This window comes from Anolis carolinensis, chromosome 1 (genome assembly GCF_035594765.1).
Source record: "Anolis carolinensis isolate JA03-04 chromosome 1, rAnoCar3.1.pri, whole genome shotgun sequence".
Lineage (NCBI taxonomy): Eukaryota > Metazoa > Chordata > Lepidosauria > Squamata > Dactyloidae > Anolis > Anolis carolinensis.
The window spans coordinates 341,443,268-341,470,592 of NC_085841.1; the positions used below are offsets into that span (position 1 = coordinate 341,443,268).

Below are 27,325 nucleotides of genomic sequence, written 5' to 3' on the forward strand. Positions count from 1 at the left end.
TAATCTTCTGCCACAGGGTGGCAGCAAAACATAACCTAGAAAAAGTTATACAGCGTTTCTTTTCTTTTTTTCAAAGCAGAGAGAATTTCTTCAGTGACTTTGGCCACCCCCAGAAGGGAGAAATGCATACCCTCCAATATTTCACAGATGGTCAAAATAGTAACAGTCATTATCATTCAGTACAATTTCAAATACCATACGTAACAATTTAAAAGCTATTTGCCCTGTAAAAACAGTCTAAGTATATATCAGCATTTAACCAGCCATTCCTACTATCAAGTTATCCAGCAGTTATAATTAACGATCTCGTGGTCATTCCAAGTCCTGTCTGATGGTTTCCGAATACAATCGAGCAATTCTCAAAGGCTTGCTTAAATAGCCAAGTTTAGCCAACTACTTTTACATTCTGAACTCATTTTGCACCAATGGAAGTAAGCAAAGAGAGAAAGTGGGGCATTTTACAGGTGGTCTTTCCTTCTTTAGAGGTCTTTAAATACAGGTTGGGTGACCTTTTTTTCCCCCCAGTGTTTTAGGTGTGCATAGCTGTATTGCAGGAGTCTAGGCAAAATGGTGTTTGTAGTGTCTTCCAGTTCTGTAATTTTGAGACAGATCTAGGCTGCAATGAGATTATGAACTAAAGCATAATTTAGACAAATGAAATGTATGGAAATTATATGCAGAGTATATTTGTAATTATAAGCAAGATAGCTTCCAGGAAATGTGACGTTGCCTATGGTAATCATAGAATCTAAGTGAACTAGAATTCATTTAGACTAGTGCTATTCAAAGTGGTGGTCATTGACCAGCAACCTATTAGCTGCCAGTCACTGGAGATTTTCTAGAAAAGAAACATGAACAGCCAATAGGCATGTTGGAGTTGTGGGGAACATGCTGGTCCCTGACATTGGATAACTTCAGAAACACTCATGACAAGCTCATGTCACTGTAAGAAATGGACTACTAAAATACCCTGACCTCTGGTCTAAAGAATGACTGTTGAGGCTGGCAGTCTCACTTTCCGTGGGATATTGTTACTATTGCTTAGCTGAAATCCCTATCATTGTAATTTGGACCCAATTGTCCTATCCTTTTGAGCAAGAAAAAACATTTTGTTCTGTTATGTATATGACACCTCTTCAAATATTTGGACAGGGCTCTCATATCGTATCTCTTAATCCTGTCTGCTACAGGCTGACCACACCTGACCCAACCCCTTCAAAGCTGTCCTTGTAAAACTAAGACACTTGAATTCTATCCCTGTGACCACTTGTAAGAAAAGGCATAATGATTTAGATCAAAGGTGCATATAGTTCAATATTCTGTTCATAAATGACTAAATTGCCCATGTTGAATCTTAGAATCATAGAATTGGAAGAAGCCACAAGGACCATCTAGTATATAAGAATACTTTTATATACTCTGATATATAATAATACACCATCAAAACAACTCTCAATAAATGGTTATCCCCTCTCTGTTTAGTAACCTCCTGAGAAAGAGACTCTGCCACACTCCAAGGCCGTGTGTTTCACTTTCAAATGTTGGCAGAATAATCTCTTTTCATGCCCATTGCTCCATGTCCCATTCTTTAGGGCAGCAGAAAACAAGCTTGGTCTCTCATTATGACATCTTTCAAATATCTAAACATAACTTTTGTCACATTTTAAACTTCTCTTCTGCAGACTAAACATACCCAGGTCCCTACATACACAGATCCCTACGCTGCTCCTCATACGGATAATTTCTAGACCTTTTACCATTTTGGTCAATCTCCTCTGGTCACATTCTAACTTGTCAAGATCCTTCTTGAATCGAGGTGCCAAGTTGCCTAGGACATGATTGCCTAGGACATGAGTGTGGCTGCACTTTCCGTCTCGCACTCTCCCAAAATTGATACATGCAGAAGTATATTGCCATTAATCCTGGAGGTGGCAGTGCCACATTGTATATAATAATACAATGTAAATAATAAAACAATGTTAATAATACAATATGCTACTTCTTCCTTCTAGGATTTCATTGCAATCTCTTTCATGGAGGCTGACTCAAAAACACGGACTCTGGCTTACCGGACTGACTCAACAACTCACCAGCTGAGCCAGCAGTGTGCTGAGAAGTTTGAAGTCTCAGAACCTCAGGACTATGGTTTGTTTGTTCAAGTGGACGACAAGAGCATGCGACTTGATGATGATGCCCTTCCTCATCACATCAAATCACATCTGTTGAACAAGGAGCCCAAGCCGACTTTCTACTTTATTTATAAGCAAGTGGGCAGTGAAGAGACAACAGTCCCTGTTATCAAGGACCCAGATGCTTTATAATAGCAAAACAGTTGTTATACGAACTCGTTTCTAAGGGTTGTGATGTTCTTCCTTTCAAAGTATGCTGATCTCCACCAAGTAGCAGAAGCAGCCTGAAGCACAGCTTCCTGAATGGTTGGTGGTGGAGATAGTATTTGTGGGTGTCCTCCAGGGAAATTTCTTGATTGACTCCATTTTGCTCTCCGAAAAGAATATTTCATACAAAGTTCACTCTTGGAGAAACTTGAAGAATTTAGAATCTCATACAATGAGCAAATGATGTAGCCTTTAGTGCCAGCTGCACAAAGTTGGTAGACTTGAGGTTATGGGTATTATGGTAATATCTTCTTAAGCCATGTAGCATCAAGCCTACAGTGTTATCAGAGACAACCCAAAACATTTGGGGGCCTGAGGTAGAAAATCCAAATAGACTTTCTAGCAGCAAGCACAGAAAAATATGATACATTAAGCAATTAGCAATTATTTTGACAAACTCTCACATTGCCTTTCTCTCACAATAGCCTGCTCCACATTTCCCAATGATAAAACTGACTCTTAATATCATATCTAGCCTGAGATTTCTTGTTGTCTGAGATGGAGCAACAAAACAGCATCCTGCACTCTCCTAAGTCAGAGTGCCCAAAGATACCCCATTATTTGGACAAAAGAGGCAGAAAACTCTGCAAGTTCTTCTCCACATCTCTGGTAGTAAAAGAACAAATTACCAAGTAACTAACATGGCTTTTCATAAAAACTAATGCCTGCTGCCTGAATCCAACTAACAGTAGGAACCCTGGCAAACATATTACGTTATGATTCCATTCCTGCATGTAATTTCAGAATCCAGCTAGGCATCCAAAAAGAGACATAGTTACTTCTATTTCTTGCACTTTTCTGTACTTCCTTACGGTGTTAAGTTCAGTGGTGGGCAGCAAAAATAGGATTGAATCTAGACTCTAGGAAGGGAGTTCCAAAATATAGGAGCAACCACAGAGAAGGCCCTCTTCAGCATCCCCAGCAAAGGTGGTGCTTTGCCTTCAGTTCTAACAATAGAAAGGAACTAGATTGGCATTTAAATAATTCATATTGATAGTGGGGCAGCAGGATAGCTTTGTGTGTACAAGAATGGGACACACGGCTCTGTCTTGGAGCTAAATGAAAGAATGGGGAAGGGCTAATGACTTTCCATACAACTCAATGCCTACTTTCTAAGGTTATCACCACACACTGTCTTTATGCCATATAGACTGATGGACAAAACTGATCAAAATTCTATTGGGGAACTAAACCGATGGAAGAAATTTCTTAAATGTATTACATTTAAGAAATTTCTTAAATGTAATGCAAAGTGTAGCTACTATTAAATCAAATGGCACATATTCTTGTGTTGTTCACTCTCGGACTATTTAACCTCATGTTAGTCTTTACAACACTGTGTTGGCACAAACCCAAAGGAAAGTCTGGTTTTGTGAAGCTAAAGTTTTGTACTTTGTACTACTCTGCACATAATGAGGTATGCAGTGAACACTTTTAAGCACACAATGCATAGTGTCAGATGATAAAACAAGTCCCTGCTGATTAACAAAGTGAAGGTAGGTATATGTCACACTGCCTCTACCAGCTTCTTGTTGAACAGAGAGAGATTTCATATGGTTGAGAGTTCATTACTTGCTACCATAGCTCAGCATTTGCTATCTGAGTCAACAGTCTTTCTCTGCCTTGCATTCGGCCAGGTCTGCTTTATCAGTTGCTCCAAGTCAAACCAGATGTTCTTTCTGGTAGACAAGATACTAGAGCTTTTGGAGACCTTGGAATCGAGGAGTTATTTAGCAAGTTGGCAGTTATGTTGGACTGATTTAACCATGTCTCCACATTAAGTACTCTCTTTGTCACTGAAAATGTAGTTCTTGTTTTCCATTTGATGTTTATAAATATGCTGTCTCTCTATAGAACCATTTCATCAAATCTGTGCTGCAAAAGTGTATTTCTAAATATATTTATTACACTGTGATATACTATGTATTTGAATTTTAATTCCATGCCTCATTTATGGAGACATTATAGACAAAAAGTTTGGAAGGCCCAAGTGCTGTAGTAACTTCAGTTCGGTTTTCTGAAGTAGATCAAATAAAAGAATTTTAAGGTCACTGGCTGGCCTTTTACCAATTATCTTTCCTTGTGTATTAAGAGCCTTGAAATTACTCCTCTACCTTTGTTGGCAGTATTGGTATCTTCAAATGCTATTGTGTTGTGAGGTTTATGATTTATGCAGTGTTTTAGACTTCAGTTTTGGAATTCAGTTCCCACAATTCCCAACAGCTGGTAAGTTGGCTGGGATTTCTGGGAGCTGAAATCCAAAACATCTGGAGGAGCAGTTGGGAAACTGATTTAGATCACGATGTTGATTCCAGTTATCTGCTTACATTCAAAATATCTGCTCTGTCTCTTTAAAAGACACAGAAATCACCTCTCTTACATTGGAGCACTGTGATTTCATCATTCCTGCTTCTTGGCAGGGGGTTGGACTGGATGGCCCACGAGGCCTCTTCCAACTCTATTATTCTATGATTCTATTCTAGAGTTGTTCCTTCTACTGAAGCTGATTGCAACTATGTCACATATATTGTGTTCATCATTGTGGCTGTTTTGTGTGTTGATAAACCTCTCCTTAGCTAGGCTGGTCTTCACATGGCAGGCACACAATCCGCAGCTGGGGCCATACTTGATGCCATGGCATTTGCAATCTTGACTACCCAAAGAGTTTGTAGAGCTAGGCAAAGCTTGCACTCTGCTGGAATAGCCTTTAAGTACTGAGCTCCATTTCCACACTGCAATGGAGAAATCAGACAAGACTCCTTAAGGATTACCTACAAATGGCTTAGCAGTTCTTGAACTATCCTTGTAATTAGTAACTCCCTTTAAAATGAAGGTATAGAAGATCTCACACATCAAACCAAATTCTCTATTTCAAGCACTGTAATTTGCACAATGGCCAACCAACTGCCTCTGGTAAGCCCAGAAGTTGGACAGGGTTCTCCCATGGTTACTTCCCTTCCCTTAGAAGCATGTTTACTCTGAACTCCAGAGATAGACGGCAAACATGTTGATTACTTGCTATTGATAGATTTCTTCTCTGTCAGTTTCCCCTCATCAGATTGTCTCGCCTCCATTCAAAGTCAACTAAAAATAATTGCCATTGCCACGTCTCGCCATGACTGTAAATTTTGCTAGTTAAAATTACATACTGCATGAAGAAGAGCTTCCTTTTGGACATTCCTTCTGTCTCATATGTGCCTATTGCACGTGAGTTTCATTAGTAATAAACTGAAAAGGAAGGACATAAGAAAAGATATAGGAGAGGTGATACAGTGTTCCAAACCAACAAAAACGTGCATTTTACTGGATATTATATTAGGCTATACTTTGTCCCTCACCAAAGTGAACTGAATCCAAGCAACCACATCTCTCTTTTGCCGAGCTGAGAACATTCCATCTCAGGACATCTTCCTCTATGTGGTTTTCTAGACACAGCATCCATGGGATTAAGACATTAGTTGCCTTATTCACAGGATTTTACACTGAATTTTAAAGCTCCAGATGACTCTTCCAGTAGTTTCATGTAGATATTAAACAACATGGGGGACAACTCATGAGTGACAACCAATCAAACACACCAGTGTTGCTTAATAAAATAGAACAGCTTTATCACTATTGTGCTATTGCACAAGAAAATTAAATGCCTTCCCTAGCACATGCCATAAAACAACACACCCATCCAACCAATCATATAGTGGAAAAGTAGAATTTACCCTCAACACAATTTGTCAAACATGGCAGAACAATCTATCATACCTAGGATAGATAACAGATAATGAACAACCTTCCTAGGCTGCAAATGGACACAGTTCCCATGTAAGAAATTGTTGCACTCTAGTACTGAAACACCTTATCACCCAGCACCACATCATAGTCCAGTAATTCTATCTAAAAATGTTAATTAAAGAAAACAGATAAAAAGGGGGAATGGGCAATTCCAAAAGAGTCAGTAGAATAGAAAATACAAAATAGCAGTAATCCAAAAATGACGAAGAGCATAAAGTTGAGAGAACCAAAACCCACAGCAGTACTTCAGCCTTAAATCCATAAGCATGAAAACAAGAACTTTGCCATGAATAACTTTTCAATAACTTTAAAGCATAGGTTCTTTTTATTGCAATTTCCAGTGTGAGAGGGTATATCAGAACTTTTACAGAACAACAAAGAACGACATTGGACATATAGACATACAGATTCTATGTAACTAAATTGGATTCACAAACTACCCTATTACATTGGCTAACAAACAAACAAAGGAGAGTTACATTTTTACTCTGCATTCACACACATGTTCATGCATTCATCCTTGTGCATACATCAACATTCTTCCTCTGTCATCTCCTGGAGAACACCTGTTAGGCCAGACTGCTTTCTTGCAAATCTGCGATTGCACCAATATTTCCAGAACTCCAAAACTTCAAAACACCAAAAGGCATCTTTTTTCCCTTAAAAACAATGCCAAAGATCAGATCCTTCTTTCCTACAGCAGAACTGACTCCCTACAACACATATCATGGCTCCAAAATGCACTCTGTCCTCTTCCTTTGAGAAAAGGAGCAAGTATACAGAATCCTGCTTTCCATAGCAGATCTGACACTTCCAAAGATACACTATCTCTCTCCTTCCCAATGAAGAAGAGCATAGTGGGTGAACAGCTCCTCTATCTGTCACAATTTCTGGATTGTCATAAGGTCACTTATACAGCAATATTTTGCTGATGTTATCCCAAAGTTGCAAAGGAATGATAGCAATGATAGATCCTGGCTCCATCGCAGTTTCCTGGACCGATGTTGACTCTTCTTGATTAGTGTTAGAAAACGCAAGCAGCTCTGTGTGGACTTCCTTCTTAACAGTTGTAAATATTTTCATAACTTGATGTAAACATTTATTTTATCACTTTCACAGTTCTTATCACAGTCTACCAGGCAGGTCAACCATTTCAGTTCTCATTAGCAGGCTTTAATTACATTTAAACAAGCAAGCAAGCAGTTGGTCATTGCAGGCCTTAATCTTTGAGTTGCGTTTTCAAAATTATTAGTTCTCATTCATTAATTCATTCATTCCATACAGTTATATTCATACCCACACATATTAAATCCACATTTATCAAATCTGCACATACTATTTTTGTGACACATTCACCAAAAGCAAATCCTCAAAGGAAACAAAGGCATGAACCAGAGCAGGAAATGTGAGAATACTTGAATCATGAACTCAAGAGCAGAAACAGGAGAGCCATCTTCTATAGCAAAGTTGTCTCTCTGAGAGGCTTGAAGCCAAACCACTTAATTTAAACCCATCCAGGCACCCATGAGATCATGCCAAAGACACCTGGACTTCAAGGTCTTATCACGGACTCTTTAAGAATATCCAGTTTTTCTATTTTTTACTCCTTGGGTTCTCAGGCCTAATCTAGTTTCCCAGGAAAACTCCCCATCTGCCCAAGGCCTTTTCTCAAGGGAATTTTCACTTTTCCCAGTTGCCTGGGAACAAGCACAGGAATCTAAAACATCAGCCTCATCTGCCTGTAATTATCTCTGTTCATTCACAGACTTTTCACTTTAAAACCTGCTTTGAAACCCATCATCCCCCTCATCCTCTGAACCACAGTCAGAAAAATCCTCTGATGCATGCTGAGCTACAACAGAAATGATATGTATGATAGTGGTTTCTACGTACTAATACCACTATTACATCAAAGAAAACCTACATATATATGGATCTGTATCGAGCCCATCCTGTAGAAGATAAAAACTCTGATTGACCATCTTTCTTATCTACTATTCATACAAATAATTTATTATGATCAACAGATCAAACAATGATTTTCATATCATTTTCTAGGTCCTGTTGACATCAAAGGCATGTAGTGATGTGAAGCATGTAGTAAACAGCTCTTCACATGCTCTGGAACTGCCTACTACACACAAGTAGCCTTCTTCTCATGAAAGAACATCTCTGGATCCAACCCTTATATAAATCTATGCTAGTAAATGCTCACTCATTTGGTTAAAACTACCCTCCTTTCTATCTGTTTATAAGTTAGTGCACTGTGGTTAATTCCACATACTCTAGCAAGGCTCAATTCTTCCATGCTGGGTTATAAGGGAACTAGAAATGTTTAAAAGTAATTACAATAGTCTCACTTATAAACGGGCCGGCAGAATGTTGGATAAGCGAATATGTTGGATAATAAGGAGGGATTAAGGAAAAGCTTATTAAACATCAAATTAGGTTATGATTTTATAAATTAAGCACCAAAACATCATGTTATACAACTAATTTGACAGAAAAAGTAGTTCAACATGCAGTAATGCTATGTAGTTATTACTGAATTTACGAATTTAGCACCAAAATATCACGATGTATTGAAAACATTTTCTACAAAAATGCGTTGGATAATCCAGAACGTTGGATAAGTGAGTGTTGGATAAGTGAGACTCTACTGTAGTTATAGTTACTGCCCCAATCACCCTAGCAGAGTTATTGTTAGTTAAATGATTTTAAAATTACGAGGGTTTTAAACTTTTATATTTTGTGAACTTGGTTTATTTTAACAGTTGTAAACTGACTTGAGTCCCAAATTGGGAAAAATCTAGGATTACAATGATGGTAATGCATTTCAAGTCCTTTTTCAAAAAACCATTAGTGACTCCCTATGGTTACTGTCTTGAATAGCAGAACTAGGAAACTATAAGAGAAACATTTAAGTTACACTTACATTGCTTTGTTATGTTACATTTCTGGTTTATTATGTAATTGTAATTTATCTTTGTGTATCTACACTGTAGAATTAATGCAGTTTGACTCTACTTTGACTGCTGTATCAGAAGGCTAAAGAATGTGCAAAACCACAATTCCCATGATTTCATAGCATGGCAGTTTTTGAGCATGGCAGTTAAAATGGGTCCAAGCTACACTAATTTTACGTTCCTGACCAATGGTTCTCAATCTGTGGGTCCCCAAATGTTTTGGCCTTCAAACCCCAGAAATCCTATCAGATGGTAAACTGGCTGGGATTTCTGGGAGTTGTAGGCCAAAACACTTGGGGACCCACAGGTTGTGAACCACTGTTGTAGATGCACTCTTAGTTGCTGGAAAAAAAAGAATTGCAAGTAACCTATTTGCAACTAGTTACTTGAAATGGGGAATAGAGGTCTTGTGAACTATCTGTGATGGCAACTTTCTCCCAGACAGTCCTCTCAGTTGTACTTGTTGCAACTAAAGCAACGGGATGGCAGGCTTATGGTGGTGTTTGTGATGACACATTGCAGTCATGTGAAGAGTAGATGACTCATTGAGTCATGTGCATCAAGAGGTTTACATGACTCCCTTCAACCGGCTGGGCAGCATTTATTCTGCTTCTGGGAACTTTGCCCTCTGAATGAGCCACCTTGCACAATTGAGATGGACATCTGTTTCCTTGCAAACTCTTCATTCTGTTAGGAACATGGAGCAACTTTCCCCCCAAGGAACAGCTAATTGCTGAGCACACAGATTCCATGTGAGAGAGACAAAAACACTTTTTGTTCACTTATTAACTAATCTGATCTTGCACCAGAGTATATTGGCTATTTTTATAGGTCTCATATAAAATGGATAGAACATTTTGTAAAGGTTTTCCAGCAGTGAGTAATTTCTGAATATTTTTATTTTTTACTTTCCAGAGGCATTCCCACTTGTTGAGACTAATTGTATGACCAATATTTTTGGCCCATTTTAGCCTACATTCTTTGGTATATTTATTTTCCGTGCATAATTTTAGTAGCAGAGTATAGATTTTGGAAAACTGTTTATTTCTTACTTGTAATATTTGTCAAAATTGGTCTTACTTTCCTCAAATCCTATATGTACGTCCTTTTGATATTGATGGTGCATTTGAGCATATTCAAACCAGTTCAGGTTGTAGCCTTGTTGGTTTATATTCATCCTTGTTTTTAGTTGGAAATTGCCTCGTGTCTTCTTGAGTAAATCTGCATAGGTTAACCATCTTCTGTTACCCTTGGAATTTCCACTTTGTTTAAAGGCTTCCTGGGTCGAAGTCCATTGTGGTATTTTTGTTTAAAAAATATTTTGTACTTGTTCCAAGTTCTCATCAGAATTTTCCTAATTGGGTGTTTATTAAAGTTTGGGTCTTCACCCATTTCCCATATATTAGGTATGCATGCAAGCTGCATAATAATTTATGGAAATTTCTTAATAATTTCAAAATCCTGCACAACCTATTTGCACGGGGTGTATAAGCTATCCTGTATTTTGTTGGAAAAAATTACAATTGGCTAGCAACAGAATTAGCAATATACAATCAAGATCTATCTGTAATTGATTTGTTCTGCTCCAGACAATTACTGGGATACTTCTGGATCTTTTAGCAGTCATGGATACAACTGAAAAATGAATAAAGTCTCTAGGTGGAAAGCTGTGTTTCTGTGGTTCCATTCTTGGACAATAAATTCCTCTGAACAACATTACTTAGCCTATGGCATTTATGTTCTAAAGTCCCATAGGATTCTATTTTTGTTGCATGCTTTTGTCCTTTGTTTCATGAAATCACCAATATGCTGAAGACAGTCTAACCCAGTTGATTTGCTTATCATTAATACGCGTACAATGGCTGAGGGAGACTTAGAAAACATTGTGTGGTCCCCTTGATAAATGGTACCCCATTCCGGTTATAAGTGGTGACCAGGATAGTATACAGGTTCAGATGCTACAAAACTGACTCAATATCTCACGATACTTGAGTTGTGGTACCATAGTTGTTTTTCAGTAGAGTTCCATAAATAGATTAAAAATGGTTACCACAAGTTTTCTCTCCTTTGAGTTTTCCCACCCACACCTGGATGCAGATCCTTTCTGAGCATAGTAAAACTACTCTGAAAGAAAGACTTCCTACTTTTTTCCCAATCCACTATGGACATTTTTTTCTTCCCAGTTTATGATACTTACATCCTATTTTTGCCATATTGGTTACTTCAGTTTTCTATGTAATACTAGGATTTGCAGGTACTAGAGCTCTGACTCAGAAATTTAAATACTCTCTCTAAGCTACAAATTCCAGGATTGCATAGTTTAGTGCTATAATGTTTAAAGTTGACTCATAGAACTGAAATTGTGAAATGTGAAGGCGCCCATGCATAAGTATAAAGGAAGAAGTTTGTTCCTACCTGTATTGCAAGCAGTAAAACTAAGTACTGATTTCTAAACCAAGCAGTATGGACATTTCACTAATTTGATGGGTTTACTCTAGCTACTGGTTTAACCCACAGTAAGTGATCTAACATCTGGAAAGCCATATCCTCTCCTGAAATATCCAAGGTAGCAAGTTGGTAGCAGGTCAAAGGAAAGCTCCTACAATATATTGTCAAATAGAGCCACTGGTGGCATAGTGTGTTAAAGCGCTGAGCTGCTGAACATGCGGACCAAAAGGTCCCCGGTTCAAATCCCGGGAGCGGAGTGAGCACCCGTTGTTAGCCCCAGCTCCTGCCAACCTAGCAGTTCAAAAACATGCAAATGTGAGTAGATCAATAGGTACCGCTCCGGTGGGAAGATAACGGCGCTCTATGCAGTCATGCCGGCCACATAACATTGGAGATGTCTATGGACAACGCTGGCTCTTTGGCATAGAAATTGAGATGAGCACCAACCCCCACAGTCGGTCACGACTGGACTTAACGTCAGGGAAAACCTTTACCTACCTAGGGCATGTCTGCTACAATACTTGCCATCCCATAAGTGAATCTATGGTTGCAATGTTAATTCAACATAAGCAAAGTGAAATCTTTCACAGAAGCTTTGGTCTTTCTTTTTCTCAATATAGCTCCAAAATATGGTTTCTGAGAAACTCAAAGGATACCAAAGCCTGGTTCGAAAGCTTCCTATAACAAGGCTGAAATATAAGGAGACTCTCACTTAACCACCCACTGAAAGAGAGATGAGAAACAAAAGCTTAAAGGGCTGCATGAGCAGCTTAACTTTTTATTATTCACAGGTTGCTTCAAATACTGCAAAATTTCCCACCAAGTTGTGTAAACATACAATTACATTGGAATCCAAAACATAAACAGCAGTAGGCAGTCTCCTTCAGCAGAGTGTCTTCATCACAAATGGAATTCACTTGATTACTTTTAAAGAAAACCTGATCGTTAAAAGCAAAGTGAATTCTGTAAAGTTAGAGAAATTAAACTTATGGCTTTTAAAATATTTGAGCCACACACTGTAAAACATTTCAGTTAACAGTGTGTCCCTGGGGTCTTTAAAGCATCAATTCACAATTATTAAAAAGAACAAAAATACACTTTTCACCGCAGGCCTCTTTGTGACATTCATAGCACAATTCTTCAAAAGGCTTAATCATCAAACCCTGAGTGAAAGCTTTAAACTAAAAAACCCAACAGAACCCAGTTCAGTTAAAATGAGCACTTAAGGAAGCCAGTCAAACTGCAGCAAAACATTAACATAACTGGAGCTAAAATATATATATGGCAATTGTGACAACATTGATGTATTTGTCAAATCAAGGGGACATCAGAAGTAATTTTCAGAGTGAAATACACACATCATGTTTCACTCAATAAAGGCTTTAAGGTGCAGAACATGTCCGCAGCTGAGCTGCCACTGTAGGATTCTTCTTATGATTTGTAGTGGATGCATTTAACTGGCCTCTTTTTGCTTTGCAGTCTGCTTTGATTACAATCACATCATCACTTTTTGCTGGATTACTCATTAGATAGTGGTAGTGGTGGTGTTAATATCCACGGCATACTTGGTCCATGGCAAGTAATATCCTGTAAGAGGAAACAACAGTTAAAATACATGAACACCTTCACTATACTATATACAGGCAGTCCCTGAGTTACAAACAGGATGAGACAACAGAAAGTGAGAGAAATTTATCCCTCAGAGGGGAAATTCACTCCTGAAAGAGTAATCACAGTGAAAAGATGTCTCCACTGAAGCTTCATCACTAATTCTTGTTTCCACAACAAGCCCCAATTTTTTCCAAAATCCTTATCACAGAGACAGAAAGTGAGGTGAAATTTTCTGAACAGATAGCAAAACAAACCTACAGAACCTATCTTGTCCATAACTTGGGGCCTGCCTGTACATACAAATCTATTCTCCACTTGTTCGTTTGTGTGCAGACACAGACTACTAGCTGGCTAGCTGGTATCACTGATATCCAATTCTTAAAAGCACATTCACCAATAGCTTAACTTCCAGTTTATTTGTACCTGTCAATGTGATATCCTGATTCGCAGGCATTGGCCAAGGCATACAGATGTCTCAGAGCATATTCATACTGAAAACAGAAGCAAGCATGAAAAATGTTACATATGTTTTACAAATATTTCCCCATTCTGTTTATAGGCAGTTCATCTATAAGGTTTACTTCTCATATCTTGTTCTCGTCATTATGTATCTTCAAATCACTTCCAGTATATAGTGACTTTATCACAGGGTTTTCCTGGCAGATTTTGTCTGAGGGAGGTTGCTTTTCCTTCCTCCTAGACTTAAGAGAACATTAACTTGGTGAAGATCACTCATGGCTGAGCAGAGATTCAAACTCTAGTCTCCAGAGTCATAGCCCAACACTGAAACCATGACATTTCTTCCAAGTATGCCCACAGAAGCGAAAAATATGAACACAAAAAGAGCAATAGATTAGAGTGAATGTCTGCTTGGTCTGGGTTCTGGTTCACAATGGACAATCCTTTGCCTATGGAAAACAACTACCAGGAGATGAACTGCACCCATCTTCTTGTGCACCCCAGCAAATCATATGAAAAGTCAAATTGGCTGTGATACTGAATATGACATTGTCCTGCAGACATGGCCCTAATCTCCATTTATTTAACTCAGGCTAGTCAAGAAAGGTACAGAGATATATATAACTAATGGCCATATCAGTTCAGACAGAAACAAGTGGGCAACTGTAAATGTTTTGCAGAATAATGGAGGCATAAAAAATGTCTTTTTATGTGGCAGACAAAAACTATTCAGTGGCTGTTCCTGTGTCTGAAAAAGCTTTGTGCCCTGAGACTAAGGAGCCTTACCACAGGAATGTGCCAGTTGAAGCAACGTCTTTTGAAATGATCCATGGCTGTGTAGTAGCAGTCGTAGTTTCTCAACAGTAACCTGCTTGCCAAGACATGTTCAGTACGCTCCTCAGATTCCGTTATGAAGAATATAATCTTGTGCATCGTCTTCTGGATTAGTTCTTTGGCCTGTACAAGAAGAGAAAAAGATAACCTGATTTGTTAACCAATGTAAATTAAATACAGTATAAGCCCATATCCATGGGAATTATGTCCCTGAACTTTGCAGGCATATGCAAAACAATGGATAATGGTGAATCATATTAAAATGAAGGGCTTCTGACCCAAGAATGCCAGAGTCACCTTGGAGGACCTAGAAAATGCCTAAAGGGGTCACATTTTGATTGGAAGTGGGTAAATAAAACCATGAGCACCAGATCTCACAGACAAAGGGGCTGTACTGTATTCCAAGAATCATTGTTGCTCCAGGATATGGGTGAAGAGGAAATGTGTGTAAGAGAATCAAGTTTAAGACAGTAGATTATCTGCAGCAACTTCCATTCAGATTCAAATTGCGAGAAAAAGCTCAAAATATGCCAAAAATGTATGAACTTTGGTAATTGTGAGAGTTCTGGAGGATATTCTGGAACAAAAACTTGTGATTATTTGGAGGGTGCTTTCTTTCTGGATCACAGTCTAGATCACATATATAGAAGACCAAAAGCAATACTCCCTTGAAGTTGGGGTTTCAAGGCTTCATGGACATCTGAACAAATGAAACTTAATCAGTTTCAGTAGCTCACTGGCATTTTATTCTTTTACTCCCATTTCTATTTAGCATCACTTACATCAGTGCTATTACTGAAGCCTATGTTACACAGTCATGAATGTACCGTGTATCTTCATTCTTACCTCCAGATGTCTCTTCATTTCTTCTAAGAGCTTCTTAGTCTCCTGGGCGTCATTAGTGGACATCATCCTGCGCTTCATGACTGCGAGGGGCACATCAGGACTGGGAGTGAGGTCTAAGTGACTTACTGGTGGCAATGAAATGGGAGTACTGGAGGCTTTGCTTGTGCCTTGGAACTGTACTACTTTCATACTAGCGATAGACTGAAAAGTGAGAAAAACATGGTAGATCAGAAGATGCCAGCAAAACAACAGGAGAAAATGCTGCTAGAACATGGCCATACAGCCCAGAAACCACATAACACTCCAGTCAGAAGAATATTCAAGAGCCATGGAGGTTTTCTATAGACTGCATTGCTTGAGGAGATGCTGAAGCTTGTCCTATCATTCCTGTAGCAAACCTTAAAAGGCAGGTTGAGGAAGGATCTATAGTTCAGCACAGGCTTTGCACAGAAAATGGCCCAAGTTCAATCTCTGATGTCTCCATAGAGCACTGGACAATTCCTGAAATACTAAGTCTCTAACTGTTAGTTTCCACAATGTTCAGCTAAGCAGATAAAATATGGGATATTATTGCAGATTCTAGAAATGTTACTTTTTGGATTTGTTATGCTGGCTGGGAGTTTCTGGCAACTGTAGTCCAAAAATTAATTTTCATGACTTAGCTCGTAAGAACCATAAAACTGGAAGAGACCACAAGGCCTATACAATCAAAGCTCTTAACATGCAAGGAATGTCCAGAGAAAGAGATTCCAAGACAGTGTATACTACTGTTGAATACCAATTACCATCAGGAAGTTCTTCCTAATGTTAAGATGGAATCCCTTTCCATGTAGCTTGAACTCATCGATCCATGTCTGAGTCTTTGGAGCAGATTAAAAGAAAACTTGCTCATCCTTTCAAATATTTAAATATGGCCACTTTCTATGTTCCAATGACATGCTGATGGAAGGAGATATGGTTAAGGCTGCTCAATGAGCTTCATGAACAAAAGCAAGCATTAGATTCCATAAACTGGGAATGGTTTTACCTACACAGTGTTGTTGTGGGCATTTTAGAGAGAGGACAATAAAAATATATTTTTATGGGGGATGCAGGTAGCACTGCACTCTTACTACTACTATTATGTGTTGAAATGACTTTACAGTGTTCTACTGATGTTTTAAAATAGTAATTCATTTCAAATTGTTCTTAAAACTATTTCTTTCATTAGGAGTTTGGTTTCTGGCTGCCTGGCAAGTAAATCAAACAATGCTAAATTTTGGGTTGCTGTGAGTTTTCCAGGCTGTATGGCCATGTTAGAGAAGCATTCTCTCCTGACATTTCGCCTACATCTATGGCAGGCATTCTCAGAAGTTGTGAAGTCTGCTTAATTTTATTTCATTTTTGTTCAATATATATTCCACTTGTCTGTCAAGGATGGCATTAAAGGGGGCAAACCATGCTAACATTAAAAAAATATTTTAATAAATGTCTGTTTTAATAATAACAACAAGTACTACTACTACTACTTTATTTTTATATCCTGCCTCCATCTCCCCAGAAGGACTAGGAGTGGCTTACATGGGGAACACACCCAATCCAACAACAAATTAAAACCAACCATAGATTAAAACATAACTCAATAAAATCAATAACATTACAAAAGACAATAACATAACATGAAACAGCATCATCAACCAACAATCTAAAATCTGTTTTAAATTTTTATAAACTGCTTTGGATCTTTGCTGAAAGGTGTGGTATAAGATGAACAAACACTTCCTATCCTCTCTGTCCCATCACCAAGAATGGATTAAAAGAAACACATTATTTCTGAATGTGCCACTTTAGCGTTGATTAGATCAAGTTTCATCCCAAGTTGTTTGAATGTAATCAGGAATCTGGCTCTCCAAATGCTGTTGGATCCAGTTCCCATGGCTCCTCAATACTAGCTATGTTGGCAAAAGCTGATAGGAGCTCTTTAGGTGAAAACACATGTGGAATGTATGCAAGTCTACCATCCCTGGCTAAGAGCTTTGCAGATGAAAAACACTACTCTGAGTTTTGTACAAAAAGACACGAGTAGACAATAAAACATCAATTGCAAGAATCATGTGCTTCTGCTCTAGATAATCTGCTCTAGATAATAGACTAGCTGAAGCATTCTAGACAAGCTAAAGTTTCCAAATGATTTCTAAAGACAGCTTTAGAAGCAATCTCCAGCAAAAGGAAATAATCACAGCACGATATTTGTTATCTTCCAAGGTCAGACCTTCTTCCCCTTGGTTTCAAAAAGTGATGACCAGAGAGGTCTTCTGCCCTCAGCTCCCAGTTCAATGACTCACCAAGTTTCCATACTGCATCACATGACTGGTGTTTGTGTGTTTCTTTACCAGCACAAACTGCTTATGGAGAGTTTCCTTTTTCAGATCCTCCTGCAAACATAAGAAAAGCAGAAACACATTTGCATGTGGACAAACCACCAAGAGCTCAGACACAATGGCCCATGTAAGTACAAGAAAAAGCACATGCACACACAAATCTTACTGGAAATGAAAGAGAAATGCTGACAGGATACCAAACAGTATTAAAAGATTATTTTAACCTGAAGTTACACTAAAGAACTCGAGGTTAAAATGGTATTTCATGTGAAAGGCCAATAAGAGATCATTTGGCTCAGAGTTTTGAAAGGTTATATTTGGACTACCGCCCCTAGAATCACTAACAAACTGGCAATCGCATTCACTTTTCCAGGTCCTGGAAAGCTCAAGGAGTTTGAATTGACTGATCTTTAAGGGATATACCTATATTCCGTAAGCCTGTTGTAGGTATTTCTAGACAGAATCTGCTCAGTAGACATTGATAAGCACAAGATGCTTCCACTATCTCCAATGATATGTGTAAAAACATATAGCTGAAATGTCCTAGTATTGCCCACTGAGATGCAGAAAGCCACATGAACATTTTGCATGCAATTCTGCTTTCATATGTGTTCGTATACTGATATACCCCATGCTAAAATAAGCAATTTCATGGGTTTTTACCCATATGTAGGCCAAAGAAGAATTGGATTCAGTACCACTCATATAATTATCTCTCTCCATCCTAGCATTTTCCACACACAGGGAGGTTTGGGCAATACACAGAACTTAGGCTGCCAAGACAAGAGACCAAATTCTTGATCAACTATAAGAGCCCAGTAAACAACTTTGTGGTAGAATAATATAGGATAAGCCCCAGGTAAGGTATCCAGAACTACCTGGATGTTTACAGATATGGTTAAATAGCACATACTATAGAATGTATGACACGATGAGGAAAAGCAAAGACAGGAGGATGACAAATGTCTGCCCAATGATCGCTATCGACCAAAGAGCTGCGCCCTTAAAATTTCAAACATGTGACTCAGATGGAGGTTCTCATTTCTAGAAACAGATGAGTCACATCCAGAAAACATTCCAGCCAAGTGTTAATTTGGTGAGAAGATCGGCCTTTTTGTGCAGAAATCCTAGTCTCCCCCTACATTCGCTGTACTGGGACTCTCCAAAGCTCGATTGTCCCTTTGGCTGCCTCAAGAAAACAACGTGTTGGGATTTTGCTGCTGTCATGTGCAACATAGGCCCCACAATGAAGATTCCACCAGACTGCACTGATAACATTATGGACAGGGTAGCTGGTCATAACGAGTCATACTGGGGCGGGGGGGGGGGGAGGATGAAAAGTGCCAAAAGCTTTGTGATACAAGGACCTGGCCAGCTTGTAGAGAGGACCATTCCCATTCCAACCCAGATGCTATCCAACTTAACACACTACTAACCAAATCCTCCAATTCTATACAGAAGAATTCAAGAAACTCCTACAAAGGACACCATCAGAAACCACTTCTGAAATCAGAATTGGGTGGGGGATACTTTCATGAACTACAACTCACAGAATCACCCAGCCCACATGACCTATAGCCATACCAGGCAATGAGCTTCTGAGAGTTGTTTTCTTCTAAATCTATTTCTCTAGCTCTAGTGAATTGTTTTTCCACAAGAGAGCAGGAAGTCTTTCAGGCACCCTGGTCAGAAGAAATTGAGAGTAATTTTCACTATGTAGTGATTCCAGCTTGGCAATGTTATTTTTTTTTACTGGAGCTGTCATGATAGCATGGAAGTTTGTAAAGTTGAGATCTAAAACAACCATATTGCCATCTTACTTTAGATTAACTGTATTCTATGTGAATCAACATGTCAATTTTAAACTACTGAATCTAACATTAGGAATCTCTAGGTCCTCCAGTACAACTCTACAGTCAACTAATCATAGAGCCATGCTGCAGGACCTAGAAATTCATAGAGGTATTATCTCAGAGAGATATATATATATATATATTCTAAAATTCTCAATTTTTCCACTTTAGCGGGAATCCAGCGAATGTGGAGGATTGACTGTAATCTTAGGAAATTACATATATCAATGGAGCACTGGCTAGCTCTGTTAGCCACTCACCTCATCCGAATCTTCCATCCAATTTACACTGTACCAGTCACCAAGGTAGGCTTGTCTATAATCATCAAAGTAACAAGCATATGAAGATTCATGGGAATTGGCAGCAGTCGTGGCATAAACTGCAAGGCAACATAGAAAAACATTGATGGATGTCCTCCTTGTTGCTGACATGCAGTTGTCAGATGGACCTGTTCAAGCAATTAGATCTACAACTCAGCTCCAAGCATGTTCAGCTTGGCTGACTTGGAGATCTTGGGACTGTAAGTTTGGTACTAATGCATGTGTCTAGGGAGCCAGACCAGCCTTGTCATGGAGTAGCTGTGGAACTCTATCTCATGGTAGTTTGATTGGCCTCCTCTCTGCTCACTTGCTACTTGGAGGCCTCTGTTTCTCAACTTGTCGCAAAAGGAGCTTTAAATTTTTGCTGTCTGGCTTTGGAAAACTGGGTTCAATTCTCTGTTTGGCCACAGTAACTCACCGGGTGATCTTGGGTGAGTCACATGCTCTCAGCCTCAGAAAACCTCATAATAGGTTTGCATAAATCAGAAAGGACATCAAGGTACATAACAATAGGGCAGTGCTTTAAATTTTATTGTGCTTGAAATGTGATTTAATGGAATTGTTATTTCAAAAAAATCTTTTGTACTAATAGTTTTTCTCTTGTTTTTACTTGTGTAGTAAGTTGCAGAAAAGGAGAATGTAAAGTGACTGAATGAAACAGTGATTTCACTCATGTACTACATGCAGGTATAGGACAGGGACATACTGGCAGTGCTAAAAACCCTTTGTTCTTAGGGTAGCCTTCCTCAACCTGGTGTTCTCCAAATGTTCCCACCATTATTCCCATTAACCTTTACCAACAATGCTGGTATTGGGGATGATAGGAATGGTAATCCAAACATCACAATAGCCATCTTTTTTTTGGAAAAGCTGATCAAGTCTTTGAAAGTTTGAGGTATGAAACACTATAATTCCCATTAACAAACACACTTGAGATGATGCTATATAAATTGTGATGGTAGGCAAGATTTGCCACCACTAGAAATCTAATGGGAAATGCCTCTTCTGAAAATAATTTTGGAGTATGGATCAGTCATTGCTAGACTCCTTCCTACCACTTTCACACACAAACTTAAAATGAATTAGCATAAAATTTGTTCTAACCTAATGCAACTGATGAAAACAAGAAATGCTAAGCATTTGCTATCAAAAGGAAAAGCATTCACCTGGGGGTTGATACATTAAGATTCCTAATAGTTAAATAATTTAGCAGAATTAATTCAGAAATGTTAGCAATGTTTCATGTTCCTCCCACCCTTGATATATTGGTTATAATCACTTCATGGATCCCAAGCCAAAATGCTGATTGATCACTTACCATTGATATCATCAGGCAGACCTTGCATCATTGACCCAGATTCGCATGCTTCAATGTAGATCACCATCTGCAATTTATGTGAGACATTGTGAGACACATCTGTGAGAGATTAGATCACTAAAACCAGTATGCCCCTTGTTTCTGCCATCTCCTTTTCCGTTCTCACTCCCTACCTTCACATTCCCAGCTTCACTATAGTATTGCCTACTACCCCTCTAGAGATTTTGGGCAACTTTTGTAATCTGTTAAAAGAGTTGAACATTGTCCATCTCGGTTGAGAGAGAAACCCAGAGCATAATGTTATTATTATTTTTAAAAAATCCTTTTCAGTTCTTCTTTGGACATTTATTAAACTGGATTGTGTAACATGCACTACAAGCTACTTCCTCTGAAAACGTGGATTAGAAAGAGTAAAAAACTGTTTTATGATTGCTTTAGTCCTGTTCAGTGTTTAGTTCAACAAAGGAAACCCTTCCTGAAATAATATCCAGGCCAAAACAAAACAAATGTTTTGGCAAATGCTCTCCCCTAGGCTCTTTCAGGGGGATTTTGGCCTCATGAAGTTGCATTAACTTCTGTTGGTATCATTGTCTTATATACTGTTGCTGTTTTGGCGACATAAAGAATAGTACTTAGACAAGTAAGATTGTGGTGTTTGCATTTATGCATACACACATACACATCATGCTTTAATATCAATATTCCCCAAACATGTGTATTCAGATGTGCTGAACTACAACATTACCTTCTGGTATTTCTTATGACGGTACATATATTTAATAGTCTTCTGTAAATCCTCTGCTTTAAGCTGTAAAAGAAGAAAAGCACTTGTTCATATCCCACTGCCATCCCACAAAGGAAAAAGAAATGCAGTGTAATGAGACACACAAAACAGGCCTTTATGTAACATACTGAATATCTGAAATGCAAAGTACTTTGAGAATGTGAATTTATCAGCAATCTTTTAAACAATCTTGAACAAGAGGTTGCCATTATAAACATTGTCCCATATTAGGGTTTATAATTTTTTGTGTGTCAGGAGCAACCGGAGTTGCTTCTGGAGTGAGAGAATTGGCCATCTGCAAGGACGTTGCCCAGGGGACGCCCAGATGTTTTGATGTTTTGCCATCCTTGTGGGAGGCTTCTCTCATGTCCCCGCATGGAGCTGGAGCTGATAGAGTGAGCTCATCCGCGCTCTCCCCGGGTGGGATTTGAACCTGGCAGCCTTCAGGTCAGCAACCCAACCTTCAAGTCACAAGGCTTTTATCCCCCAGGTCACCAGAGGCTCCAGGGTTTATAATTCAGAAGGCTTTATTACTCAGAGCTCAATCCCAACAGTGCTAATCTGTTTCTCACTGAATTGAGCAAACTACTGTCAAATGGCCCAACCCACTAGAGATATTATGCACAGAATTTAAGATCCTAGTTCTCGCATTAAAGAGACATTAAGGAAAAACAAATTATTGAATAAGTAGGTTTACTTATATACTTTTTACCCTGCTTTTCTTTCCTTATAAATTAGATTTAAGGCAAGTAACAAGAAAGCCAAAAACATAAAACATGACATCAGACAATTTTTCAAAACAATGAAAAGCACATGAATGGAAATCAGCACCTGCTCAAACTAAGAGCCACATTTAAAGCAGTAACACTTAACTGCCAAAGTAAAAAGCCTATGCTTTATGTGTTTTAATCACTTTCAAGGACTGATTGTTTAATGCAGTGGTTCTCAACCTGTGGGTCCCCAGATGTTTTGGCCTACAACTCCCAGAAATCCCAGCCAGTTTATCAGCTGTTAGGACTTCTGGGGTTTGAAGGCCAAAACATCTGGGAACCCACAGGTTGAGAATCACTGGTTTAATGCTTTTAAAATTTAGTTTCATGTTTTTAAAACTACGTTAGCCTAGACCCAAATCATATAGGGTTTTATGGGTTATAACCAATACACGAAATTGTGCTGAGTTACAGACAAATAGCAAGTAAAGCAACTGCAAAACAGCACTTGTATTCTCCTTGCTGGGCCCAATCAGCAATCTGGTTGCAGAATATACCGTATAATGAGCAGAGACATTGCTCATTTTCAGGCATCAAAACTAAAGGAAGATCTTGCCACAAACCATGAAAAGCTGTTCTCAGTTGAAGCAGATAATGTTGGGACAGAAGAACCATTCATCTGACTCAAAATAAAGATAGCTTTGTATATTCTGCACTGAAAATAATGACCATGTAAAGCTTAGCAATATTTGATTTGGAACACATTAAATATCCTACTGTCTTAGATAAAATGGAGAAATTACTTACATCATCTTCTGGAAAAGCTATAATTCCAGTGCTGCCATGATCAGTGAAGTAGACAAAGATGTGGTCCTTGGGGCCACTGCAATTGAGAAAATTTTGGTTGGACTTTTCTGATCACTAAAGCTGAGGCTGCTCAACTATAAGATGAAGTCATTTTTTTCTGTTACACATTCTCTTCTTTCACATATTACCTTTTAATCACCTTTCCCGATCCTTTGTTCTTCACTGCTTCAGCATCACCTCTCAGCACAGCAAGAAAGTTGGCCGGTGTAACATGCTGCAGATAAGTGGAAATTTACAGTTAAAGACAGCGAGCATGTGCCTTTTGGGACTCCTGACTAAACACAACAGTAGCTTTCAAAGAGTGCACTAGGGGATTCTGGGTTTGTAAGAAGAACCCTAGTAGACCAGATGAGCAGTCTATCTGGACCAGCATGTTCACAACGCAGCTAACCAAATGGAACTGTAACGGCCAGAAGCAGGACACAAGCACAATACTTTCTTTCACATGGGAGTTTCTAGAGCGCACACAAGATCAGATGAGGAAACAGGTCAAACTGGACTGGGCCAACCAGTCATGAACTGAACACACACCTTGCAAGGTTATTCCAAATCCTGTATTCTATGCCACGCTGTTGTCCTAGGGAAGGTAAATTCACTCTTACATCCTTGCCCACTATCTGCAACAGCTGTTCTTGCTACGTAATCAGATTTCTCTTGCTATTTGTAGCCTATGAGTGAGAAAGGATACCTATACTTTGTGCCTATGTCTTAAAGATCTTGAACTATGCAACCTGGCTTAACCCAATCAAAGTACCAAAGGACTGGATACATTCCCTAACAACTACTGTGCAGCTCTCAATTCAATACACCTAGAGCTCATTTACATTACATAACTATAGGATTATGTTCTACTTTATCATCGCCATGACAGTTAAAGTGGAATGTAGTTGTACATTTGTGTAGTAAGAAGGGAACTTTGAGTCCATAACATAGAAGTAATCCATGGATTGTGTGCTATGCACAAATTCTAAACCATTATTAATTCGTCCATCAAATGTGAAAATTGTTTTTAAACCCAAGAAGAGTTTCAAAAGCTTCTTGGGATATGTCTGAGTGTAGAGCTGAAGCTGAAGCACTAATTCAGATAGATCTGCCACATCAATACATTATAGTGAATTCAAACATTTCCATCGGATTTATATTGCTAAAACCAGTTCCTTTATCAGTGGCCCTTTATGGTAAAGACCAGTCCTGATTTCACATATCGCCCCCAGCGAACTTCCAAGGTATGAAATTGCTTATCTCTGCCAAACCTGCATGACATGAATATACAACAAATGTAAAGGTGGATAAATCTCATGACCAATTGAGCAAAGTTTCCTAACTGAGTTAAGCAAGGGCATTGCACCATTAGTCTATTGAATTTTAAATAGTTTTGGGGAAAATACAATGGGAAACTGTAATTCAGAGCCAACAACGTCCTTGGAGAACAGAACAAGAAAACCGGAGCCCTACCTCTTTCACATAGTCCTTTAGTGTTCCTTTGTACACATCTGTGCCATTGGGTCTATTGACAATGATGCCTGGAGTTGGATTCCTGGGTGTGGAGAGAAAAAGACAGCAATACTGAAAATCTTACAAATTCAGTTTTTAAAAAGTTCAAGGAGGCGAGTCCCGTAATAAACCCATAAGGATAAAGACATATCAATGGAATCAGACAGCTATTAGACATGTTCATTTATCAGCATAAAAACCATGGCAGATCAGACCATAGACCTACCATGACTGAAGCTGTCATAGCAAACAACCCACTGACTATAGCAGGAGTGAACACATTGTACCCCACAAGTTGCATATGATCTCCAGGGGTCAAAATGTACTTTAAGGACACTTTTGCCATGGTTTTGCCACAGCACCCAACATTGCTACCTCTGCATATGTGTCTATATTAATATACAGTAGAGTCTCACTTATCCAACATTCGCTTTTCCAACATTCTGGATTATCCAACGAATTTTTGTAGTCAATGTTTTCAATACATCGTTATATTTTGGGGCTAAATTTGTAAATACAGTAATTACTACATAGCATTACTGCGTATTGAACTACTTTTTCTGTGAAATTTGTTGTATAACATTATGTTTGGGTGCTTAATTTGTACAATCATAACCTAATTTGATGTTTAATAGGCTTTTACTTAATCCCTCCTTATTATCCAACATATTCGCTTATCCAACATTCTGCTGGCCCGTTTATGTTGGATAAGCGAGACTCTACTGTAATACAATACAATGCATTTATCGTATTTCACCAAAAATAGTGACACACACACACCATTTTGAGGGGCTTCTTTCATCTCCCTAGTAGTGCCTAGTGTTGGTGTCCCCTCAAAGAAAGTTAATTCACTCCCTGCCCACATCCCCTTTTGACGCTGGGTACAGAGCTAAGCCCCACAACACCAAAAGGGCAGTTGCACCCTTAATTAACTTGCCTGGGCAAATGAACTGAAGGTGCGACTATTACATGGGGATGAGCAAAGCACCAATTTTGCCTTCCCCAAAAGGGTTTTGTGACTATCATGTAATGGCAACTATTATGCAATGAAACATGTAGACAAAGAGAGAGATGCACACACGAAAACTATTATTGTCAGGATGGCATACAAAAGCAAGCAGGTTCTACAGTTACTTACTCTTTATTATAGGCAATGTCATCATACATCATAACAACGATCTGTTCATCTGGAATACCATGTCGGTGCACAATCTGGTAAGCATGACACGCATCAGCCTAAAAGACACAAGTTGCCATTCTTTACAGCTTGCCCCTAAATAAGCCACTAGCAGCAAAGAAAACATTGCATAGTTTATGAGTGTTTATATCTACATATTCTCAAATTTCACAGTAAAAAAACACACACCCTTCTCCAAACATAGTCAGAGCACATTCAAAGTAAAATGCATACAGGTTCAATCAGCAAAAGCAGCTTGTTGCTATGTTTGTGCAAAATAACACCAATGTCTTTAGCAACTGTAACCCTAAAAGAGATCGGCATAACTCCACATTGAGTTGCATATTTCAGGTTTGTGCCACTGTTCCTCAGTTATTCTTTCTAACAGAGAACTCAACTGCTAATTACCAACAAAACTAGAGCCAAGCAGGAGCCACAGAGACCCAAAAAGGAGACAAGAAACCAACTTAAGGGAACTCTATTTGCAGAAGTGTAAGGACAATTTAGGGCGATATTGGCCAAATTCAGTGGATGGTTAGGGGATGGGGGACTATCTTCTTAGAAAGTAAGACTGGGTAAAAAGTCATGTCAAAACATTTTGTTATAGATCTCAGTTGTCCACAGTAGATGAAAAATACAGAGTTGCCTCTTAGAAGATACTCCCTTATGAGTAACAAATTACCTCCTAATACAGCTACCTTGGGATAGGATTGCAAGACATCCATAACCTAACAGTGTTAATCCTCACTTGTCATGAAAGCAGTTCAGCATGGAGGGACAATATAGGGAACTCCCCACTCGGTGGTATAAACAACTAGATGTGGGTAGCAATCTAAAATTCACAACTTCAATGTGGAAGAATACGCCATTCAGGAAAGATGGGTCAAAAAGGACAGTTTGGGAATAAACTCAGGGAAAGTTACCTTTGTCAAATACAACTCTCAGTAACCCCCAGCTATAATTTCAGCTACAGCTATGAATTTAGAAGAAGTTATAATGCCTGCTTATATTTCCTAGAATTTGCTTCTTGAGCCACTGCTCTTCAAGAAAAGATAGACACCAAAAAATTAAATCCTGGTATTATGAGAAACATGAA

General features: G+C 38.7%; 2 protein-coding genes across 3 annotated transcripts in view; one reads left to right on the forward strand and one right to left on the reverse strand.

Moving 5' to 3' along the window:
- The window catches only part of rin3 (Ras and Rab interactor 3), an 86,185-nt gene extending 81,719 nt beyond the window's left edge, over nt 1–4,466 (forward strand). For both annotated transcript variants that reach the window (XM_062968290.1, XM_062968286.1), the window contains exon 10: nt 2,013–4,466. In XM_062968290.1, coding sequence (XP_062824360.1) covers nt 2,013–2,321 — 309 coding nt within the window. In that variant the 3' untranslated portion in view covers nt 2,322–4,466. The remainder of the gene's footprint in view (nt 1–2,012) is intronic.
- Nucleotides 4,467–12,345: 7,879 nt separating this feature from the next.
- Nucleotides 12,346–27,325, reverse strand: part of lgmn (legumain) — a 35,330-nt gene continuing 20,350 nt past the window's right edge. Inside the window, exons 3-14 of the mRNA XM_062968309.1 lie at nt 26,191–26,288; nt 25,014–25,095; nt 23,687–23,772; nt 23,499–23,574; nt 21,943–22,005; nt 21,198–21,264; nt 19,820–19,938; nt 17,671–17,760; nt 15,347–15,547; nt 14,453–14,623; nt 13,631–13,698; nt 12,346–13,183 (exon numbers count right to left, since the gene is read on the reverse strand). Coding sequence (XP_062824379.1) covers nt 13,144–13,183; nt 13,631–13,698; nt 14,453–14,623; nt 15,347–15,547; nt 17,671–17,760; nt 19,820–19,938; nt 21,198–21,264; nt 21,943–22,005; nt 23,499–23,574; nt 23,687–23,772; nt 25,014–25,095; nt 26,191–26,288 — 1,161 coding nt within the window. The 3' untranslated portion in view covers nt 12,346–13,143. The remainder of the gene's footprint in view (nt 13,184–13,630; nt 13,699–14,452; nt 14,624–15,346; nt 15,548–17,670; nt 17,761–19,819; nt 19,939–21,197; nt 21,265–21,942; nt 22,006–23,498; nt 23,575–23,686; nt 23,773–25,013; nt 25,096–26,190; nt 26,289–27,325) is intronic.